At 44.8% G+C, this 20,665-nt stretch overlaps 1 protein-coding gene across 4 annotated transcripts in view; it reads right to left on the reverse strand.

Annotated features, from left to right (window-relative positions):
* tln2a (talin 2a) overlaps positions 1 to 20,665 on the reverse strand; it is a 117,321-nt gene that overhangs the window by 6,221 nt on the left and 90,435 nt on the right. For 2 of the 4 annotated variants that reach the window (XM_045225038.1, XM_045225039.1), the window contains exons 32-54: positions 20,130 to 20,269; positions 19,457 to 19,550; positions 19,006 to 19,095; positions 18,678 to 18,800; positions 18,206 to 18,349; positions 17,742 to 17,903; positions 17,508 to 17,648; positions 17,131 to 17,312; positions 16,479 to 16,611; positions 16,134 to 16,235; positions 15,661 to 15,831; positions 14,877 to 15,023; positions 11,195 to 11,296; positions 10,754 to 10,873; positions 10,372 to 10,518; positions 8,204 to 8,370; positions 4,570 to 4,753; positions 4,191 to 4,316; positions 3,012 to 3,128; positions 2,185 to 2,370; positions 1,810 to 1,917; positions 517 to 622; positions 379 to 384 (exon numbers count right to left, since the gene is read on the reverse strand). In XM_045225038.1, the coding sequence (XP_045080973.1) occupies positions 379 to 384; positions 517 to 622; positions 1,810 to 1,917; positions 2,185 to 2,370; positions 3,012 to 3,128; positions 4,191 to 4,316; positions 4,570 to 4,753; positions 8,204 to 8,370; positions 10,372 to 10,518; positions 10,754 to 10,873; positions 11,195 to 11,296; positions 14,877 to 15,023; positions 15,661 to 15,831; positions 16,134 to 16,235; positions 16,479 to 16,611; positions 17,131 to 17,312; positions 17,508 to 17,648; positions 17,742 to 17,903; positions 18,206 to 18,349; positions 18,678 to 18,800; positions 19,006 to 19,095; positions 19,457 to 19,550; positions 20,130 to 20,269 (2,998 nt within the window). The other 2 variants (XM_045225040.1, XM_045225041.1) reach the window with 2 other exon arrangements.

A 20,665-nucleotide genomic window follows, 5' to 3' on the forward strand; every position in this document is an offset into this window, starting at 1 on the left:
TGAGTTACCACACACACACACACACCGTGAGTTACCACTCACAAACACACAGCAGTGTATGAACAGAGCATGCCTCACAATATGGAGACCACATAGAGACAGAACACATGCCAAGGCATGCACAGCACATTAAGTGTGTTTAAGATTGTATCGCATTTATCTTATCAGTGACATAATATGCAAATGAAGAGCATCCACTGCAATGAACATGGAGATGAGCATTTCTGTCTTTTTGGTGAGATGGAAACTGAAATGAAGAGCATGATGGATGGATGGATGGGGATCTTTTTAGACTGTAACGGGCCTGTAAAGAGTGACAATTCAAGAATGAATGGAATGGCCGGCCCTGAATCACAACTGGTTACATTCTTAACTTACCTCCATCTGTGGCAAAGAAGGCAGGAACATAATGTTAATAGAACACTCTGGAGATATACAGTATATCTGCTAAATGATCATTACTGTACTATATTATGAACAAGGCGTACAGTAGTTCAGTGAAGTGTCTTCTCTCACCTTTCATGGCCTCAGCAGTCTGGATGAGTTCAGTAACAGCCCCCGCAACACGTTTAGAGTAGAACACCAGCTGCTGCTTCTGCTCTGCTGTAGGCCTCTGGAGGACCTGGAGACACAGAGTAGAGGTGGTTCAGGAAAACATCACCATGATCACTATTACTCTTTGAATTTTTTTGAATTGAATTTATTTAGGGTAACAGACATATACAACAAAATGTACAATGTGGACCCAGAGGATATCACTTGAAAGTATTCATTAAAACGCTTGTTTCCAAAGTGGTCCTTGATGGTAAAAACAATAACACATAATGATTAAAAGGCAAGACAAAATGACAAACATTCATTTATATTGACATCCTAAAAAGTGGCACTATTCACTGCACTTTTCCCTAACCTTAAAAATCAACCATATTCAACCATATATATATAGTGTTACGATATAAAAATTTCAATTTGTTCGCCATTTTATAAATAATATTCGCAGCAATCAGGTCTCCAGAAAGGGATTGACCTAGGGACACACCAAGATAAGTTACACTTGTTTTAGATTCAATCTCCTTGCCTGCACAGTTTACCTTTATCTTGTCAGCCCTTAGCAATCTACGTTTTCAATCTATTGTCAGTCAACCAATCTCTAACAAAATGCAATTCCTTACTCAGGGTCTCCTCTATGTAAACTGTATCCTTCCCTGATAGCAGTATGGCTGAGTCATCAGCATAAAGCAGGAGTTTGCACTTTACTGTATCTGGCATATCATTAACGTATATAAGAAATACGAGAGGCCCTAAAATGTATCCCTGTGGTACTCCACAGGATATTTCTTTGGCCTCCGACAGAACATCACCAACATTACATACTTGTGTTCTGTTGGTCAGATAAGACCTAAACCATTTCTGTGTTACATCATTTAGACACATGCATTTCAGTTTCATCAGGAGAATATCATGGTCCACAGTTTCAAAAGCTTTCTGCAAGTCTAACATGGCCATACCGGTTTGTTCCCCTTCTCACTTTCCTGCTTGATGTGGTCAAAAAGGTGGATAAGGCAAGTATCAGTGGAATGAGCTGTTCTAAAGCCAGATTGGAGTTCATAAAGAAGTTTGCACTCGAGAAGGTATCCCTCAAGTTGATTAAAAACGAATCTCTCAACAACTTTGGATAAGGTGCTGAGGATCGACACAGGCCTATAGCTTCCTACATTTGTTTTTACTACTCTTCTTGTGGACACACACATCTACACACGCACCCACAACCACACATGCACCCACACACACAACCTACACACAACCTACCAGTAGTACATGCTCCAGTAGAACGATGTAACCTGTGGTGCACTCTGTCCCGTAGAGCAGCGCTCTGCTCCGTACGTCCTTGTTCACCTCCTGGTGGTAGGCTGCTTGCTGAGGGACACAGAGACACAGTGTTAGGAGTCAGATGTTCCACTTTCTAGGTGGTCAGTATGGATGAGATGAGCAGTAATATCAATAGTATCTGTTCTTCCTCTTGGGCCAGTAACATCTATAACGTTTAGGTACTAGGGATGATCAGAACCTTACATGTAGTCAGCATGTCGGAGATGGCCATGCTGGTCAGGGTTTAAGTATAAAGGATAGAAGGGTAGAGGACAGGGTGTAGTATCTGCCCTAGTAAGGAGTATGGATCAGAACCTTGCATGTGGTCAACATGTCGAAGATGGCCTTGCGACTCAGGTTAGCTGTGGAGATCACATCCTCCTGTCGTGCAGAGTTCCCAGCCGCCACTGCTTTGGCTGTTGCCGTGGTGATGCCCTTGGTCATGCGGATGAACTCTTCAGGCGTGGTCGACTTCTCCGGGATGTCTTTAGACTGGAACACCTGAAGAAATACAACACAACAACATTCAATATTTCTTAAAAACCTCATCGATTTTCGTCAATGATTTAATATATTAAACAGCTCTCCCAATAATCTTGAATTGTACAGCTATGTGCAGTAACACCCAATAGGGTAATGTCCTATAATGACCAAACACACAACAGGCATACTAATGTGTCCCAATGCAGCGACACTGGTTGTTGAGTTTGAACTCTGGTTTATCTTATTGATCCCATGGTAACAGCCTTGTTTAATTAAGGATCTAATTGTAGTAGCTGCACTAGGAGGCTGTCCTGAGGGGATACTGATAAAGCTTAGAGTTAGAACCACAAACTAATGGAGATCGGTGGTCCTCTGTCACTCACTAAAGATAAGGATAGCAGGGAAAACACAGGGCCTTGGCCGTTCTAGAGTTCAGAGCCCATCTAGTGACTAGCAGCTAAACCGTTATGGTGCAATCAACGCATCGGACTGTTGGTGATTCAATGTGTCAACGCTTTTATAGTATGTAACTAATAAAACATTTACAGCTTAGCTTGAGGACACGTTTAGGCCACAAAGTGTAACAGAGAGCATGTTCATTGTCATCTGTCCTAATCAAGTCATTGATTAAGTAAATAACTTTATAGATGACTGCTTACCGTGAGCTCCTGTTTGATGCATTCAATGGTGGCCTCCAGGGCTCTGGTCCCCCGCGTGGCCTCGTCCTCCACAGCCTTCACCGTCTTCAGCAGGGACGTCACGTTGGTCACCATCACCTGGTGGGTTACCAGAGGGGGGGACAATGGGGTGACGGGTCCAAGGATGTCAGTGGGAGAGACAGACAGGTCCACCGGTGTGGGAGTCAATGGGTGAGACAGCACTGGGGGGCATCAGAGAGACATCTTGCCTTTGGTGGGCAGAGAGATTAACCTTTTTTTCTGTTAACAGTTTGCATGTGCTGTGGTATTATGTACGTAAAACACCATATGGAACTGAAAGACAGGGGGAGCACAACACCCATCAAAAGGAACCACAGCACTGCAGCTTGAGCTGAAATTAATATGAGCCATACTCTAACTGTTATCTACCGTCTGTCTGCTTCAGGGCTTGGAGACTGTCCAAAAGCAGGTTAAAAGGACTGCCCTGGATAACTATGACTGCGTCCAAAATGGCATCCTATTCCCTATATAGTGCACTACTTTTAACCAGGGCACCAAGCAGAGCACTATATAGGGAATAGGGTACCATTAGGGACACCCCATCAGTCTGTTAAACTACATTTCCACCACATGCGGTTGGTAGCGGCTAACAGTGATTTTAGATCTCACTGCCTTTCCATTTGACTGGGTCATTGACTAGCACTGGATGAGATTAGAGCATGGTGTTAGCATATAAGAGGTATCTAGGATGTTGATTAATGGCTAGGCCTAAAGGAAGGGAAGGACATCTGCTGCTATGGCACACAACGACAACATGCCTTCATCTAGTGTACTTGAAGCGCTCACCAGAACACCCTTTACGCACATATCAGACTGAGGAGACATCCCGTTCACTTCTGCCATGTTTCTGGGGGACAACTGAGCGTAGATCACAAGATTTCATCTTACAATATTTTATTTCATAGCACTAGACACAGTTCAAACCGAATGGGACGGTTTCCCGAACACAGATTAAGCCTAGTCCCGGACTAAAAAGCACTCTGTCAAAAAGAAGATATATAATAACTCCAGCATTTTCAATAGAAAAGCTACAGCCAGGAGGGATGATGACGCAACAATGCCTGTTAGAGACAGTGGCTTTAGAGTAGAGTCCTCTATGGGTCTCACTGTGTCTCCTACCTTGGCAGCACTCTTCAGCTGATACATGGACGGGTCGTCTGCAGCCTTGCCCGCAGCACACTTAGTGGCTCCTATAAGGTCAGCCAGGGCTTTGGCCACATCTTTCACAGCGTTGATCAGAACCACCTATACAGAACACACACATATCATCAGATTTATAAGGACACAACCAGGGGTTGAGTCCATCCCAGGTTGGGTACATCAATAGGTCCCCTTAAATAGCTACAGTACTTCCTACTTTTAATAGCAGTCTCTTTGAAGAAAGGAAAGTTGCAGTATTTATTAATTAATTAAAAACAGTCTAAAATGGTACAGTAATTGTTCACTAAGGATTATTCTGGGGACAGAAGATGTCACCTAAAATGAATAAATAGGTCACCTGTGTCTCTGAGTCGTCAGAGCCGATGCTGGCGGCGCCCAGTTTGACCACTTCAGTGAGCTGTGTAATGGTCTTAGCTGACGACTGGGCAGCTTGGGCTAGTTTGTCCTGACCGGACGCTGCTCCAGACACCAACATCTTAGTGTCCTCCACCAGAGCCTTCGCTGTCTTCAAGATGTTCTCCCTGGGAGGGGGTGCGGGGAGAGGGAGGAGAGACAGACACAGACAAAGAGAGACCGAAAGAGAGAGCGAGAAAGATAGAAGGCGGTCAAATCTCTAAAATTCTACAGGTGTTACCATGGCTCATGGCTAACCATTAAGTTTTAATTTTTTCCCCCAATGGTCTTATTAATACCATCCTGCTATGAGATGACCCTCCACCAACACAAAGATCTCAAAACTCTTTTAACCCATTCAAAATGATAGCTCTTAACACTAGAACTGCTAAAGCAGTCATTTTGATTACTCATTATCTTTTATGTTTTTATTACTCTACCATTGTTTAACTCTTGCCCCCTCCTTCCTCGACTTATCCTAAAGAAGGCTATATAACACACCACCATTGTTAGAAACCTAATATCACAAACAGAACTGGAGTTATAACCAGTTTTAGGAGTCAATTGATAATCCCCTCGACTGTGCCTGAACCTAAACCTAAACTAATTTCACACATATAACAGATGAAATAAATTAAGTAAAGTATGATGGGGAGAATGGGTGAGTTGATGAACGAGGGGAAGCGAAATAAGCATAATTATGTAATCACCAATTGTGAATGAAGAACAGGGCGGGCCATTCTATTGTATTGATCCATTCTAATTATAGGTCTAATCTTAAAATGGTATGTACCCTATATATCAGTTCACCCAATCAAAGCAGTTTTATCAATCTACTCTGGCCTACTTGGAGTAGGCTACACAGCGAGGCCGTTCATAATTGTACATGCTGAACGGCTTTCAATCTCTGGGAAAATATCCACATCGGGCAGCAGGCACGAGGTTCGGCGAACGTGGTGATGAGGCTTGTGGAACCTTACGTTGGCAAGGGGAGAAATGTCACCATGGACAATTTCTTCACTTCACTGCCATTGGCGAACAAGTTGCTTGCAAAGAAAACAAGTCTGGCAGGCACCATGAACAAAGTGAGACCGGAGCTCCCTCCCTCTGCGCAAAATAAGGCGGTTGTACTCAACAACAGTGCAGAAGAATGACAAGACAACGGGACACAATCAAGAGAAAACCGGATACTATTACGCACTACAATGAAACAATGGTTTGTCAAGGTGTGTCAAGCATTTGAAAGTTATGAAAATTGTGACAACTGTTAGGACAAGGGAAAACAGCTAAACGAAATCCAACTGATGCCATTGCGTGACGATGCACACAAGCTCGAGCTGACAATAATTGTCTATTGTTGACTGCTGTCAAATCAACACATATTCATTATTGCTGTTATGCCAAGTTTCACTATTTATCAAGACCACTTGGCGTTTATAATGACGTTTAGACTACTGGTGTTTTCATCATTTGACCGCGCGTCTTTTGACCTTACGTCTTGGTGGTATTTTGTATTTTATTTTGTCTTTATAAAAATAAGCTGTTACCATGTTCCAACGCATATGCTTTCTGTTTCATACAGTACCAGTCAAAAGTTTGGAAACACCTACTCATTCAAGGGTTTTTCTTTATTTTTACTATTTTCTACATTGTAGAAAGCAGCACTACATCACTCTCCTTCTTGGTCAAATAGCCCTTACACAGCCTGGAGGTGTGTTTTGGGCCATTATCCTGTTGAAAAACAAATGATAGTCCCACTAAGTGCAAACCAGATGGGATGGCGTATCGCTGCGGTAGCCATGCTGGTTAAGTGTGCCTTGAATTCTAAATAAATCACTGACAGTGTCACCAGCAAAGCACCCCCACACCATCACACCTCCTCTTCTCCATGCTTCATGGTGGGAACCACACATGCAGAGATCATCCGTTCACCTACTCTGCGTCTCACAAAGACACGGTGGTTAGAACCTAAAATCTCACATTTGGACTCATTAGATCAAAGGACAGATTTCCACCGGTATAATGTCCATTGCTCGTGTTTCTTGGCCCAAGCAAGTCTCTTCTTATTGGTGACCTTTAGTAGTGGTTTCTTTACAGCAATTCCACCATGAAGGCCTGATTCACGTAGGCTCCTCTGAACAGTTGAAGTTGAGATGTGTCTGTTACTTGAACTCTGTGATGCAATTATTTGGGCTGCAATCTGAGGTGCTGTTAACTCTAATTAACTTATCCTCTGCAGCAGAGGTAACGCTGGGTCTTCCTTTCCTGTGGTGGTCCTCATGAGAGCCAGTTTCATCATAGCGCTTGATGATTTTTGCGACTGCACTTGAAGAAACTTTCAAAGTTCTTGAACTTTTTCGTATTGACTGACCTTCATGTCTTAAAGTAATGATGGACAGTCGTTTCTCTTTGCTTACTTGAGCTGTTCTTGCCATAATATGGACTTGGTCTTTTACTAAATAGGGCTATCTTCTACCTAGTCACAACACAACTGATTGGCTGAAACGCATTAAGGAAAGAAATCCCACAAATAAACTTTTAACAAGGCACACCTGTTAATTGAAATGCATTCCATGTGATTGAGAGAATGCCAAGAGTGTTCAAAGCGGTCATCAAGGCAAAGGGTGGCTATTTGAAGAATCTCAAATATAAAATATTTGTTTAACACTTTTTTGGTTACTACATGATTGCATATGTGTTATTTCATATTTTTGAAAATAGTAAAAATAGTAAAAATCAAGAAAAACCCTGGAATGAGTAGGTGTATCCAAACTGTTGACTGGTACTGTAGTTGTAACGAATGCACTTCCTGAATAAAATTGATTGAACACTTTTTTTAGTTTTTACATATAGCCTACAGTAACATAAACTAATGAAAATGCTATTGTGTCGTTTGAAATAAAATACAAATCGGATTCTAATGTTAACCAAGGCCTTCATGACCACAACCTAAATATTATTTTTGCTATAGCATATATGAAATATATGAATTACACTGTTAGAATGTTGCAGTCAGAATGACTGCTCATTTGCTTGAAGGGGGGTCCATAGATGCCAAGTGGTTCTAGTGTTAAAAAGACAACATCATTGTCAGAGCATCTGCAGAGGCAGGGGTCAGGTAAGGTACAGTATGTCTTAAGTGTTTAATAGAAGTGTTTGATCTAAAGTACTGAGCGACTTCCTCTCCTCCCAGTCTGAATGATTTGTAGTGTGACTCCAGTCCAGACACTTCCTCCTGCCTGATCACTAGGCTATAGGTCTTCCTGTCACTGAGTGCAGGGGCGGAGGTTGGCCTAAGGCACATGTGTCAAACTCATTCCAATGAGGGCCGAGTGTCTGCGGGTTTTCACTCCACCCTTGTACTTCATTGATGAATTAAGGTCACTGATTAGTAAGGAACTCCCCTCACCTGGTAGTCTAGGTCTTAATTGAAAGGAAAAACAAAAAAACAACAGACAATAGGCCCTCTGTGGAATGAGTGACACCCCTGGCCTAAGGCCTGATTCCAGCTGTCTTACACACACACGCTCGCTCGCACACACACACACGCTCGCACACACACACACGCTCACACACACCTGTGGTCAGCGAAGGACTCTTCGTTCTCTGCGTTGAGTGTGCCGGCCGAGGCGAACATGATGGTGGTGTCCAGGTCAGCGATGATGCCAGAGACAGCACTGGCAGCCGTGATGCAGGCCTGAGTGCCCTTATTACCAGCCTGTAATGCTGACAGCACCATCGACACCTGGGGAGACACACAGACAACACATTCAATCAGCACCATCGACACCTGGGGAGACACACAGACAACACATTCAATTAGCACCATCGACACCTGGGGAGATAGACACAGACACACTGGGACACAATGCTCAGCTTAATACATCCGGGGAGACACAGGCAGAGACAACACACACTGAGGACTCCTATAGAAGGAGCCACAAACAGACAAACACTCACAGATCACAGCCTCCCTTGACACTGGGCTAGATCAGAGAAAGGGAGTTGGTGTGACTGTCGGTGTGTTTCTCTTGTTGGTGTGTGATTTCTACAGGACTCGTGTTGTAGGAGGTAGTGGTTTTCACAGTGGTTTATTTTATGGTTTTGTTGTTGTGCTCTTGCCTCATTCTGTTTTCTTTCACTGCAGCGCTCTCACAGATGTATTGATGTGTTGGTCTAATGTCTATCCATATCAGATGTATTGATGTGTTGGTCTAATGTCTATCCATATCAGATGTATTGATGTGTTGGTCTAATGTCTATCCATATCAGATGTATTGATGTGTTGGTCTAATGTCTATCCATATCAGATGCAGACCATAGGAACTAGAGGACCCGTCCAGTCAGAATTACAGCTACATGGCACGTTTATTTCCTCTGCTACCCACTCAGCTGAGAGAATATTTGGCAAATCAGTCTCAACTCAATTTGTTCCCACTCAAACCCAATGACATAGAAAATATATTTACTTGCGTTTCAAGGCTCAGTTCTCTTCACACACACAAGTATACAAACAAATGGTGTTGGAAAGGCTTCAAACTAGACGCATGGATGGGCATGACTAGGGCTACTTCCCAAATGGCACCCGATTCCCTATTTAGGCCTCTGGTCAAAAGTAGTGCACTATATAGGGAATAGGCTGCTATTTGGGAAGCAGCCTAGGTTTGTGAGAGGCAGAGAGCCATGGAAATCAAGGCAAATGAGAGGGGAGGAACAGCCAATCTGACAGGACACACACGGAGAGACAGAGAGAGAACATCTGTCCATTTCCCTACATGGAAATGTAAAGCAGAACCAATCAAATTCAACCACATTCACACAAACACTTTAGCAATGTCCTTGGAAAAGCATTGCCTCTTCGAAGGATGATCTGTGATAACAGCATAAAAGCAGAATACATAAAAGCAGAACAGCATAAAAGCAGAATACATAAAAGCAGAATATTGGTGTATGTACCTTTAGACAGCTCTTTGTTTTGTTTTACAACACCCCAATGTTTCACTGCACTGATTTAGTGCCAGTGGAATACTTATCATGTATTATTAAACAGGATTGACTGGAGACCCTGGCTCTACCGGAGGCCCTAAAGTAAACTGTACTGGTGTTACAGATGTTTCTAAAATACTACTAGACATTCCTTTAAAGTTGCAGTGGTGAACCTGTAGGCAGGCCTAGAGATTATGTAGTCGTTTTAAAGTTCAATTTCTATTTCAATTCAAGAGATTAATCAACATTCAATTCAACAACCCAAAATTGTATTTATTTTCAAAGAGGATTTTTATTTTCATTACTCAAATTCCAATTGACTTCTTGAATTGATGGGAGTTGAAAAGGAATTGATCCCACATCAGGTGTATGGTCAACCAGGTATGTGACACTTTACATTACATTTACATTTTAGTCATTTAGCAGACGCTCTTATCCAGAGCGACTTACAGTTAGTGAATACATTTTTTTTTTTTATACTGGCCCCCAGTGGGAATCGAACCCACAACCCTGGCGTTGCAAACGCCATGCTCTATCAACTGAGCTACATCCCTGCCGGCCATTCCCTCCCCTACCCTGGACAACGCTGGGCCAATTGTGCGCCGCCCATGAGTCTCCCGGTCGCGGCCGGCTGCGACAGAGCCTGGATTCGAACCAGGATCTCTAGTGGCACAGTTAGCACTGCGATGCAGTGCCTTAGACCACTGCGCCACTCAGGAGCACTTTATTGGGATGGAAGACCACTCCTACAGTACAGTACCTTCTCTGTGACGGTGCGGGCACACTCGATGAGCTCTCTCTTGGTGTAGCTGTCTGAGGGGGTGATCTGCAGCGCTCCAGCCTTCTGCACCAGGAAGATACAGCCATGACCCAGCTCCTGGACACGAGTCTTGATCTGGAAACCTATCTGGAGGGAGACAGAACCAGCATAGAAGAAACCAATCAACCCAAGACATAACTTCATGCTAACCTAATAAGGTGACAAAATAAAGATGTATTTGAATACTCCCTGGTTGTACATTTGGTACCAGGTTTGTTGAGTAGAAAGCAGATTAGAGTGACATAGTAGTCAAATTGGGACAATAAAGATGGTGGATAGATGGAAGGATAGATGGATGGGATTGACAGCAGTGGTTGGATACCTCCTCGGGTTCTGCAGTGTGCGCTGCAAGACGTCCCTGCAGGGCCAGCTGGCTGTAGTCTGTGGTCACCTGAGAGGCCAGACCCCCCAGCTCCTCTGGACACGTCACAGACTTGGTCATCTAGAGGGCAGAGAGACCAGTCTACATTAACACTTCCTGAATCCTTGAAAGTAATAGAGAAAACTGTACAACACAGAGCCTGCTGGAGGAAGTTTGTGGATGACCTGTGGTCCACAGGGAGAAAAAGGGGTTAAGTCAAGTCCTGAAACAAGACATGTTTGGATAATTTTTTTCCAAAAAATGTTGGCTATGTTACCGCAAAGCACTTTGTGACAAATATTGTCGTAAAATGGCTTTATAAATACAATTATATTGATTGACTGCTCTAGAGATAAATAGTAAAACAAAAATAAAAACATATTTCTGTCTGAATCCATTTACCATTTCCTGGGCGGTGACAGCGATGGCCTTGGAGTATTTCACCATGGTAGTCTGGTAGTCTACAAACGATCCTTCTGGTTCAGGAGAAGTCCCCTCGTCCAGCTGAGGAGAGGAAACACAAACATAGAAAAAGCCTTATTCAACCTAACATTAACCCTTATTCAAACATTTAAAAAAACATTCTAACCCCCCCCCATAAAATCGAGCCTTAATCAACCAAACATTAGGCTAACCCTTATTCAACCAAACACACAAAACCTTATTCTAAACAAAAACCAACCCCTATTCAACCAAACATTAACTCTTATTCAAACATTAAAAAATCATATTCTAACCCCCCCCCATAAAATCGAGCCTTATTCAACCAAACATTAGGCTAACCCTTATTCAACCAAACATACAAAACCTTATTCTAACCAAAAACCAAACCTTATTCAACCAAACATAAAACCCTTAAATCAACCTGCATTATCAACTCCCTTGTCATACTGATCTGTTTTAACATACTGCCTTACTAATGTCTTCCTGGCAAAGTATCCATCCACCTTTATAATATGATAATGAATATGCACACCTAGCACATTTAAATCCATGATTAGCCCAACAGAATATGTGCATCAGTCTGTAAATCTACTGTCACTAATTAGACACCTGTCATTACGATGTCAGCCACTGTTCCACATCAACACAGAGTAAGATAGAAATGGTTCCCAAATGGATGCTTCTGGCAAGCTCGCTGGAATGTGTACTGACGGTATCCACTAATGTTATATCCTGTAATTCACCTCCACTACAAATGCAGATTAAAGAATGCTGTCATCTCAGTGAATTATCTCAACAGATTATCCCCATTTAATCAAGTCAGACACATTTATTCTTACTTAGAGTTCATAGTAATGTACATTAATGATTCAATAAGAGCATCGATGATGTCGTCCCCACAGTGACCGTACGTACATACCCCAACCAAGAGCCATGGATTACAGGAAACATCCGCACTGAGCTAAAGGGTAGAGCTGCCGCTTTCAAGGAGCGGGACTCTAACCCGGACGCTTATAAGAAATCCCGCTATGCCCTCCGACGAACCATCAAACAGGCAAAGAGTCAATACAGGACTAAGATTGAATCGTACTACACCGGCTCTGACGTTCGTCGGATGTGGCAGGGCTTGAAAACTATTACAGACTACAAAAGGAAGCACAGCCGCGAGCTGCCCAGTGACACAAGACTTCCAGACGAGCTAAACCACTTCTATGCTCACTTCGAGGCAAGCAACACTGAAGCATGCATGAGAGCACCAGCTGTTCCGGATGACTATGTGATCATGCTCTCCGTAGCCGATGTGAGTAAGACTTTTAAGCAGGTCAACATTCACAAGGCCGCAGGGCCAGACGGATTACCAGGACGTGTACTCCGAGCATGTGCTGACCAACTGGCAAGTGTCTTCACTGACATTTTCAACATGTCCCTGACTGAGTCTGTAATACCAACATGTTTCAAGCAGACCACCATAGTCCCCGTGCCCAAGGACTCTAAGATAACCTGCCTAAATGACTACCGACCCGTAGCACTGACGTCTGTAGCCATGAAGTGCTTTGAAAGGCTGGTCATGGCTCACATCAACACCATTATCCCAGAAACCCTAGACCCACTCCAATTTGCATACCGCCCCAACAGATCCACAGATGATGCAATCTCTATTGCACTCCACACTGCCCTTTCCCACCTGGACAAGAGGAACACCTACGTGAGAATGCTATTCATTGACTACAGCTCAGCATTCAACACCATAGTGCCCTCAAAGCTCATCACTAAGCTAAGGATCCTGGGACTAAACACCTCCCTCTGCAACTGACCTGGACTTCCTGACGGGCCGCCCCAGGTGGTAAGGGTAGGTAATAACACATCTGCCACACTGATCCTCAACACGGGGGCCCCTCAGGGGTGCGTGCTCAGTCCCCTCCTGTACTCCCTGTTCACCCATGACTGCATGGCTTGGCACGACTCCAACACCATCATTAAGTTTGCCGACGACACAACAGTGGTAGGCCTGATCACCGACAACGATGAGACAGCCTATAGGGAGGAGGTCAGAGACCTGGCCGTGTGGTGCCAGGATAACAACCTCTCCCTCAACGTGACCAAGACAAAGGAGATGATTGTGGACTACAGGGAAAAAAAGAGGACTGAGCACGCCCCCATTCTCATCGACGGGGCTGTAGTTGAACAGGTTGAGAGCTTCAAGTTCCTTGGTGTCCACATCACCAACGAACTATCATGGTCCAAACACACCAAGACAGTCGTGAAGAGGGCACGACAAAGCCTATTCCCCCTCAGGAGACTGAAAAGATTTGGCATGGGTCCTCAGATCCTCAAAAAATTCTACAGCTGCACCATCGAGAGCATCCTGACTGGTTGCATCACCGCCTGGTATGGCAACTGCTTGGCCTCCGACCGCAAGGCACTACAGAGGGTAGTGCGTACGGCCCAGTACATCACTGGGGCCAAGCTTCCTGCCATCCAGGACCTCTATACCAGGCAGAGGAAGGCCCTCAAAATTGTCAAAGACTCCAGCCACCCTAGTCATAGACTGTTCTCTCTGCTACCGCACGGCAAGCAGTACCGGAGTGCCAAGTCTAGGTCCAAAAGACTTCTCAACAGCTTCTACCCCCAAGCCATAAGACTCCTGAACAGCTAATCATGGCTACCCGGACTATTTTCACTGCCCCCCCCCACCCCATCTTTTTACGCTGCTGCTACTCTGTTAATTATTTATGCATAGTCACTTTAACTCTACCCACATGTACATATTACTTCAACTACCTCAACTAGCCGGCGCCCCCGCACATTGACTCTGCATCAGTACCCCCCTGTATATATAGCCTCCCTACTGTTATTTTATTTTACTTCTGCTCTCTTTTTCCTCAACACTTTTTTGTTGTTTTATTCTACTTTTTTATAAAAAATAAATGCACTGTTGGTTAAGGGCTGTAAGTAAGCATTTCACTGTAATGTCTGCACCTGTTGTATTTGGCGCATGTGGCCAATAAAATTTGATTTGATTCACGACATAAACCGCAGCATAGATGCAGATCGAATTGGAGACAAAACACAGCACGTCTGAGATTCTACAGCTTGCCCAGAGCACTTGTTCAGAGAGAGAGAGATCGAGATAGAGATAGAGAAGGGACAGGAAGAAAGAGAAAGAGAGAGATGCAACAAGCTGTTTTAACATTCAAGGCTTCCTCTTCCTACACAGCCAAGGATATTGATTATTTACAATAATGGCAAAAGCACTCTCTATCCTTCTCATTGCCAGTCTTACAATAGTATGTTGACACGGAGCTGTGTTGCTGCGTCTTCCTCTCACCCTGCCCATGGCCTCAGCGATGGAGTCCACCATGCCCCCCACACCCCACTCATCCTGCCCTCCGTCACCCCAACACACCCTGCCCATGGCCTCAGCGATGGAGTCCACCATGCCCCCCACACCCCATTGATCCTGCCCTCCGTCACCCCAACTCACCCTGCCCATGGCCTCATCGATAGAATCCACCATGCCCCCCACACCCCACTCATCCTGCCCTCCGTCACCCCAACACACCCTGCCCATGGCCTCATCGATAGAATCCACCATGCCCCCCACACCCCACTCATCCTGCCCTCCGTCACCCCAACTCACCCTGCCCATGGCCTCAGCGATGGAGTCCACCATGCCTCCCACCATACCCCCTTCACTGGCAGCCTCGTTCAGGGTCACCATGATGTCATCCACCGCCTCCCTCATCAGCTGAGCAGCCTCCGCTATGGCATCATGGGTATGGGAAGCCTTCATACAGACAGAGACATAGGTTAGACTACTAGTCTTCACTTCCAAGGTTACATTTAGAAAAGTCTATATATTATTAATTATTGTTCAAACAATAGATGTATTAGTTCTAAGCAATTGCTTAGGTTATATTGCATAATCAATAAAGATGAGGTGAGTTTCCCCCTTGTGTTGTAAAGCACTTTGAGCAATTTATAAATCCAATCAATTAAAGTTGTTGTAATGTGTAATGATGGGAGGTTTTACATAGCGTTATTTTCAAAGACCCAAACTCCTGTGGTGGTTCACCCTGGGGTAGGGCTGAGCCATGTTTCGTATTTTAAGGTAGACTGGTATGGATCCACATACCGGTATGGATTTTTACAATACGGTCTATGATGATAGGTTGATACAGTGCTAAATAAATGAAAAGTTGGACTACTTCACTGTCAGTTTTGTCCTACTTAAGTATAAAACAATTAGAATGGAGAAAGCCCATTAAAAACACTTATAATTCATTTGTTGCCATCCTAGGGGCATGCACTACTAATAAAACATATTTAGAACTTGTGTTATTCAGATACTTTAAAATACCATCATAAATTAGAAAAATATTGTGACATGACATTTTGGCCATATTGCCCATATTTACCCATACCTTGGGGTTTCCTCCGCCCTCCTTGGCTGCGTAGATCATCTGCAGGGCGGACTCTGCCATGGTCTTAGTCTGGTCCAGGAAGGTCATCTGCTGCTGGTGGTCCTGCAGCTTGGATGCCACGCCCACAGACGCCATGATCAGAGGCTCAAAGTAGCCTGCCAGCTGGGTCACCTGGGAAAGACAGGGGTCAAGGTTAATGTGTTAGACTGACTATTGTTGCGTTCCAGATCGTCATTTATTGCAGTCAAGCATGTGTATTGCAGTCACAATGTTCAGGTGGGGGTTGTCATTTTTTGCAGCTGCGCTGCAGATTACAAGATCTCGCAACACCTGGAGAAGTGTTTAGTGATCTTCTGGGATGTGTAGCACAACTGCAAAAAATAAAACACACCTTGGAATGCAGCCATTGACTGCACCTGACAAGGTGATTTGGACCTAGTATTGGTAACAGTGATGATGCTGCAACTAGTTACCTTGTGTCCTAGTTGGGCAGCCTCCCCTCTGGCGGCTGTAGATATTGGGTCGATCAGGTAGCCAATCTCTTGCACTGTGGACGATAGCTGCTCTTGCAAGGCCTGATGGGATTGGCCAGAGTAAAATAATCAAATCTCAACATTGATCATTATGCAAGGCAAGTTCTGACACTCCCTGTCCAAACTGCTTTTAACTTCATTAAAATCAAAGATCTGTAGCCCACTAATGGACAGAGAGATTGAGAGAGAGATAGGTAAAGGGAGAGAAGGATGGAGAACGAGAGAGAGAGAGGGGGGTTGCCTGTGCATCAGCAGAGTGTGCAGTGTCTCATTAGTGATCAGTACCTCCAGTGAGATGTCATCCCTGCTGGCCAGGTTCTGGCTGACTGCGGCTAGCGAGGCCTGCTCAATGTTCCGAATACATCTGTTGATGTTATCTATGGAGTAGTCACACTCCCTCTGGCCTGGAGCCTTGTCCCTGAGAGGAGGAGAGAGAGAAACAGGGAATAGAGAGGAAAAGAGGAATAAATATGTCAGCTTTCAGGTATCCTATAAAAACAAAGAGAGTCTCCATATGTATAACCTACAGTGCCTTCTTCAGGGTGATGCCGAAACGTTGGTGTTTTATTACCCAATAAATTACTGGGAGGTTATACATATGGAGACTCTCTGTTTTTATAGCTTACAGTTTATTCACCGTTAGTAAGCACCTCTACACTAAATAATGGTCTCTGGGTGTACGCCAGCTCATGCTTTTTATTAGCTATCAGGCATACGACAGGATCATAGAGATCTTGAGAGATGGTCAATTTTGACAAACCTTGAGTAAGCCAATCAATAGCCTCGAGCCAAATCAGCCAATCAGAGATCAAGGATGTACATTATGGTCTTGTCCAACCCTCTGAAGGTTATTATAGCTCCGTATCATAACTTTATGAGTTATAACAGATGTCTATGTCCAGGCCATTAAGAGGTGCAGTGCTGTCACTGTACTAACCTGATGGCCGTGATGAGACCTTTGATGGAGTCGGACACAGTCCGAGAGTGGCCAGCCAGGACTGACCAGGTGGGCGGGTCTTTGGGGTTAATAACCAGTGAACGTGCAGTCTTCAGCAGGTGGGTGGAGCTGTCCAGCATGGAGCGAGCTGATTGGAGGATGGGCTCCTGAGCAGCAGAGCCCTGCACATAAACAAACGAAAGAAAGATGAACATCTCCATGACAACCATGAAAAATAAACTGTTTAACGTAAACGTTTTCTACACCCACAATGTCATTGCAGTTTGTCTCACAGAGTTCAATATAAGGTTTCAACTTTCACACAAGTTGAACGGAGCACCATGTTTAGAAATGGCCAGAAGTCTGTACAGTCATACCTCATTGCTGATCTGAGCAGGGACGCTGGCGAACTCTGGATTAGACGCAAACGCTGTGAGGTTCTCAACAGCCTCTATGAGTGGAGCTGTCGCCACCAGACACGTGTTCCTGTTCTCCTGAGAGAAATCCCCATCCAGAGCCTAGAGATGAAAGACATTAAGAAACATAGAAATACACACATAATGGGCCAGTCTGTCAGTTTAAAAAAAACGAATTGGAGTCCGCAATCTTACCTTTATAGTTTTAACCAGGTTGGCTGTGCTGTTGGCCACCTCCTTGGCAGACTGGACAAAGTGCCTCTTGGCTGTGGGGTTGGCCGTCTTGGAGGAGGCCAGGCGACAGGCGTTGCACAGAGCTGACGTGTGCTTCGCTACGATGGTGGCAGACGACAGCACCTGGAAAAACCCACCATAACATAGTCTCAGAAAGCCATACCCTAAACCGGAACATTGGTACGTGGTGGGAGGCAACCCGGGTGTCTAGACAGACAAATCATAACACATCAGATGAAGGACAACAACAAATCAGCAGCTAGTGATGATTTTTCTAAAGTAGATGACAAGAGGTAAACATGACAAAGGGAGCAGCTGATTGCTCATAAACATCTCATTTCAATAGGCTCTTCATATCAACCAAACCTGACTAGTTAGTAAACAAACAAAACCAAACAAACCTGTGTTATTATGTCCCAACTGACCTGTGAGGGGCTGCTGTCCGGATCCACCAGGTTCTGACAGGCCATCTGGATCGCCTGATTGGCTCGTGCAAACTGGATGGGGTCGACCAATCCCTGATGCCCTGCCTGACTGTTGGGGTCAGACACGCCCACCAGGTAGGAGGCCTGAGGAGAGGAGGAGAGATATCAACACACTGTAGCACCAGACGTGGGTCTCATAGTAGCAGAAAACAGGTAGGCTAGAATGTTATAAAATAGCAGCTTTTTACTGAAGACACCATCTGGTCTACCCACAGATGGACAAAGCCAACTCATGTGTGGTATATTGATGTAGTAAGGGAAAACCCTGAAATGGTCAGTAGTGGAAAAACAGCACAGCACTCCCTAGCTCAAGCAGAGAGCACACATAGGGTGCTCACATATTCACACATGATGATGACACACAGTATGTCTGGTAGGTCCAGAGCAGATACTTAGTCGCATGTGTCCTCACCTGTCCTGCAGCCTCAGTGAGCCCACACAGGGCCTTGGAGGCCACTCCCACACAGTCCCCAAACGCTGGCACGTCCCCGGTTTTACAGTTCTGAGAAATGCCAGCCATGGACTCTCCCAGGACCTGAAAGAACAGGGGGAACAGAGGAAGAGAGCAGGAGAAGAAAGGGAGGGATTAGAAGTTAAGCTGTTGCATTCCTCAGCCAGGCAGGTCACCGCTCTTTCTCCCCTCGCCCTCCCATCTCTCCACCTCTCCTCCTTTCCATCCGTCTGGAGGTTGTGGTTATGTTTGCTCGTTCAGCAGCGCTCAGGGTCGTGGCCCTCCCTACCTTGGAGTTCTCCATGACGCTCTCGATGCAGTCGAAGTAGGAGAGGTCGCTGACTGGCTCGTTGGGGTTGGCCAGCATTCCTTTCACCGCCTGAGAGGAGAGGGAAAACATATCTTAAAATCTAGAGAAGGGAACTGGCTAATTTAACTAAAACCAGAGAAACCCATTATAGATTAAATTAAATGAGCTACATGAAAACAGAAATATCATTATTAGGGAGCAAACATTGTCCTGGAGCACTCCCACAATCTATACTATTCAACATTTAAACATAACCCACTTTAATGATGCTATTATCCCATCTCTCATAACAACAAAGGCTGCAACAGATGACACTGCTTTTACTAACACCATTACTGCTCCAACTAACACTCCTGCTACCACCACTATGACTGCAGCTGTTATCAGTAAAGCTAATGTTATTGATGTAAGTTGTTGATGTTGATGGTACCTCCAGCTCTCGTAAGGCATTGTCACACTCTTTCTGTCCCGGGGCCTGCTGAGTGGCCAGTGTGATTAGCTGGTTAATGCTCTCTGTCACTGCTCTGAAACACAAGATGGGAGGGAAAGGAGCGAGAGAGGAAAAGTTCAAAATGAGAGGCACTTAGACCAGCGTTCAGCTCCATTACACAAACACAAGGTCCCAGGCTCCATTGGTTCCAAATCTAATAAGGTGCACTGGGTCCCTCTGGTCTCTCCCCCCTTCCTCATCCCTCCTTCTCTCTCTCTTCAGTGAGCCAGTCAGACATTTCAGTCACACCTCCCTCCCTCCCTCTTAAACTTCCAATTACCAGACAGGAAATTAACAGCCTCCACAAGCCTGAAGGGAGACAGCACTTCATCTACCACCTAGGAGGACATTTCTGCTGTGAAGTGGAGCTATACTGGAGGTGTGAGAGTGAGGAGCGCATGTGTGTCACATCAAAAGCCTTGCCCCTTCCTTAGGCACAGTGAAACCTCCCATTGCTTTGGCCCTGGCATAAGTTTATTGTAACACATTGCAAACGTTGAATGAACTGTTGGTGGAAAATCTCTTGTTCTAAATCAAACATGACATAATAAATAACCAATCAACAGGTGTGGTATTTTGAGAGCCCACATAGAGGGTAGTGTATGGTAGGTACCTTGCAGCAGCAGCCAGAAGGTTCTTGGCGTTAGCCGCCCCAGGGTCTACAGACAGAGACTTGGCTGCCAGGAGCAGCTTGCTGGAAGCCATGGAGATGTTCTTCAGGTTGCCTATCACCTGGATCTGGTCATCTTTCCTCTACAACATCCACAGTAAAATCACCAATTATTAGAAGTCCTGAACACTAGTTGTAACTCAATCGTATAGAAAAGTCAGACAGAAATGTTGCTACCCTTTTAGAGGGGCTAAATGAACCCAAATCTGCCTAGTAACTGATCCATTTTTGTAGACAGATCATCTCCTCAGAGCAATGACACGGCTGTATAGCGCTAATCAATGCTGAAACAACTAGAAAATGTGACTATCCCTACCCTGGTCCTGGTACAAAACATCAGTCAGATTAATAGGAGAACGGTACCTCTGTTATTCTCTAGCTACTCCATTCTTAACATGTCCATTGTTCCCCTCAAACTCTGATCTAAACATAGATGCTATGGTTCCAACTCTGTTGCTGGCAGTCCCTGCAGTCACCTG

The sequence above is a fragment of the Coregonus clupeaformis genome, chromosome 15 (genome assembly GCF_020615455.1).
Source record: "Coregonus clupeaformis isolate EN_2021a chromosome 15, ASM2061545v1, whole genome shotgun sequence".
Classification (NCBI taxonomy): domain Eukaryota; kingdom Metazoa; phylum Chordata; class Actinopteri; order Salmoniformes; family Salmonidae; genus Coregonus; species Coregonus clupeaformis.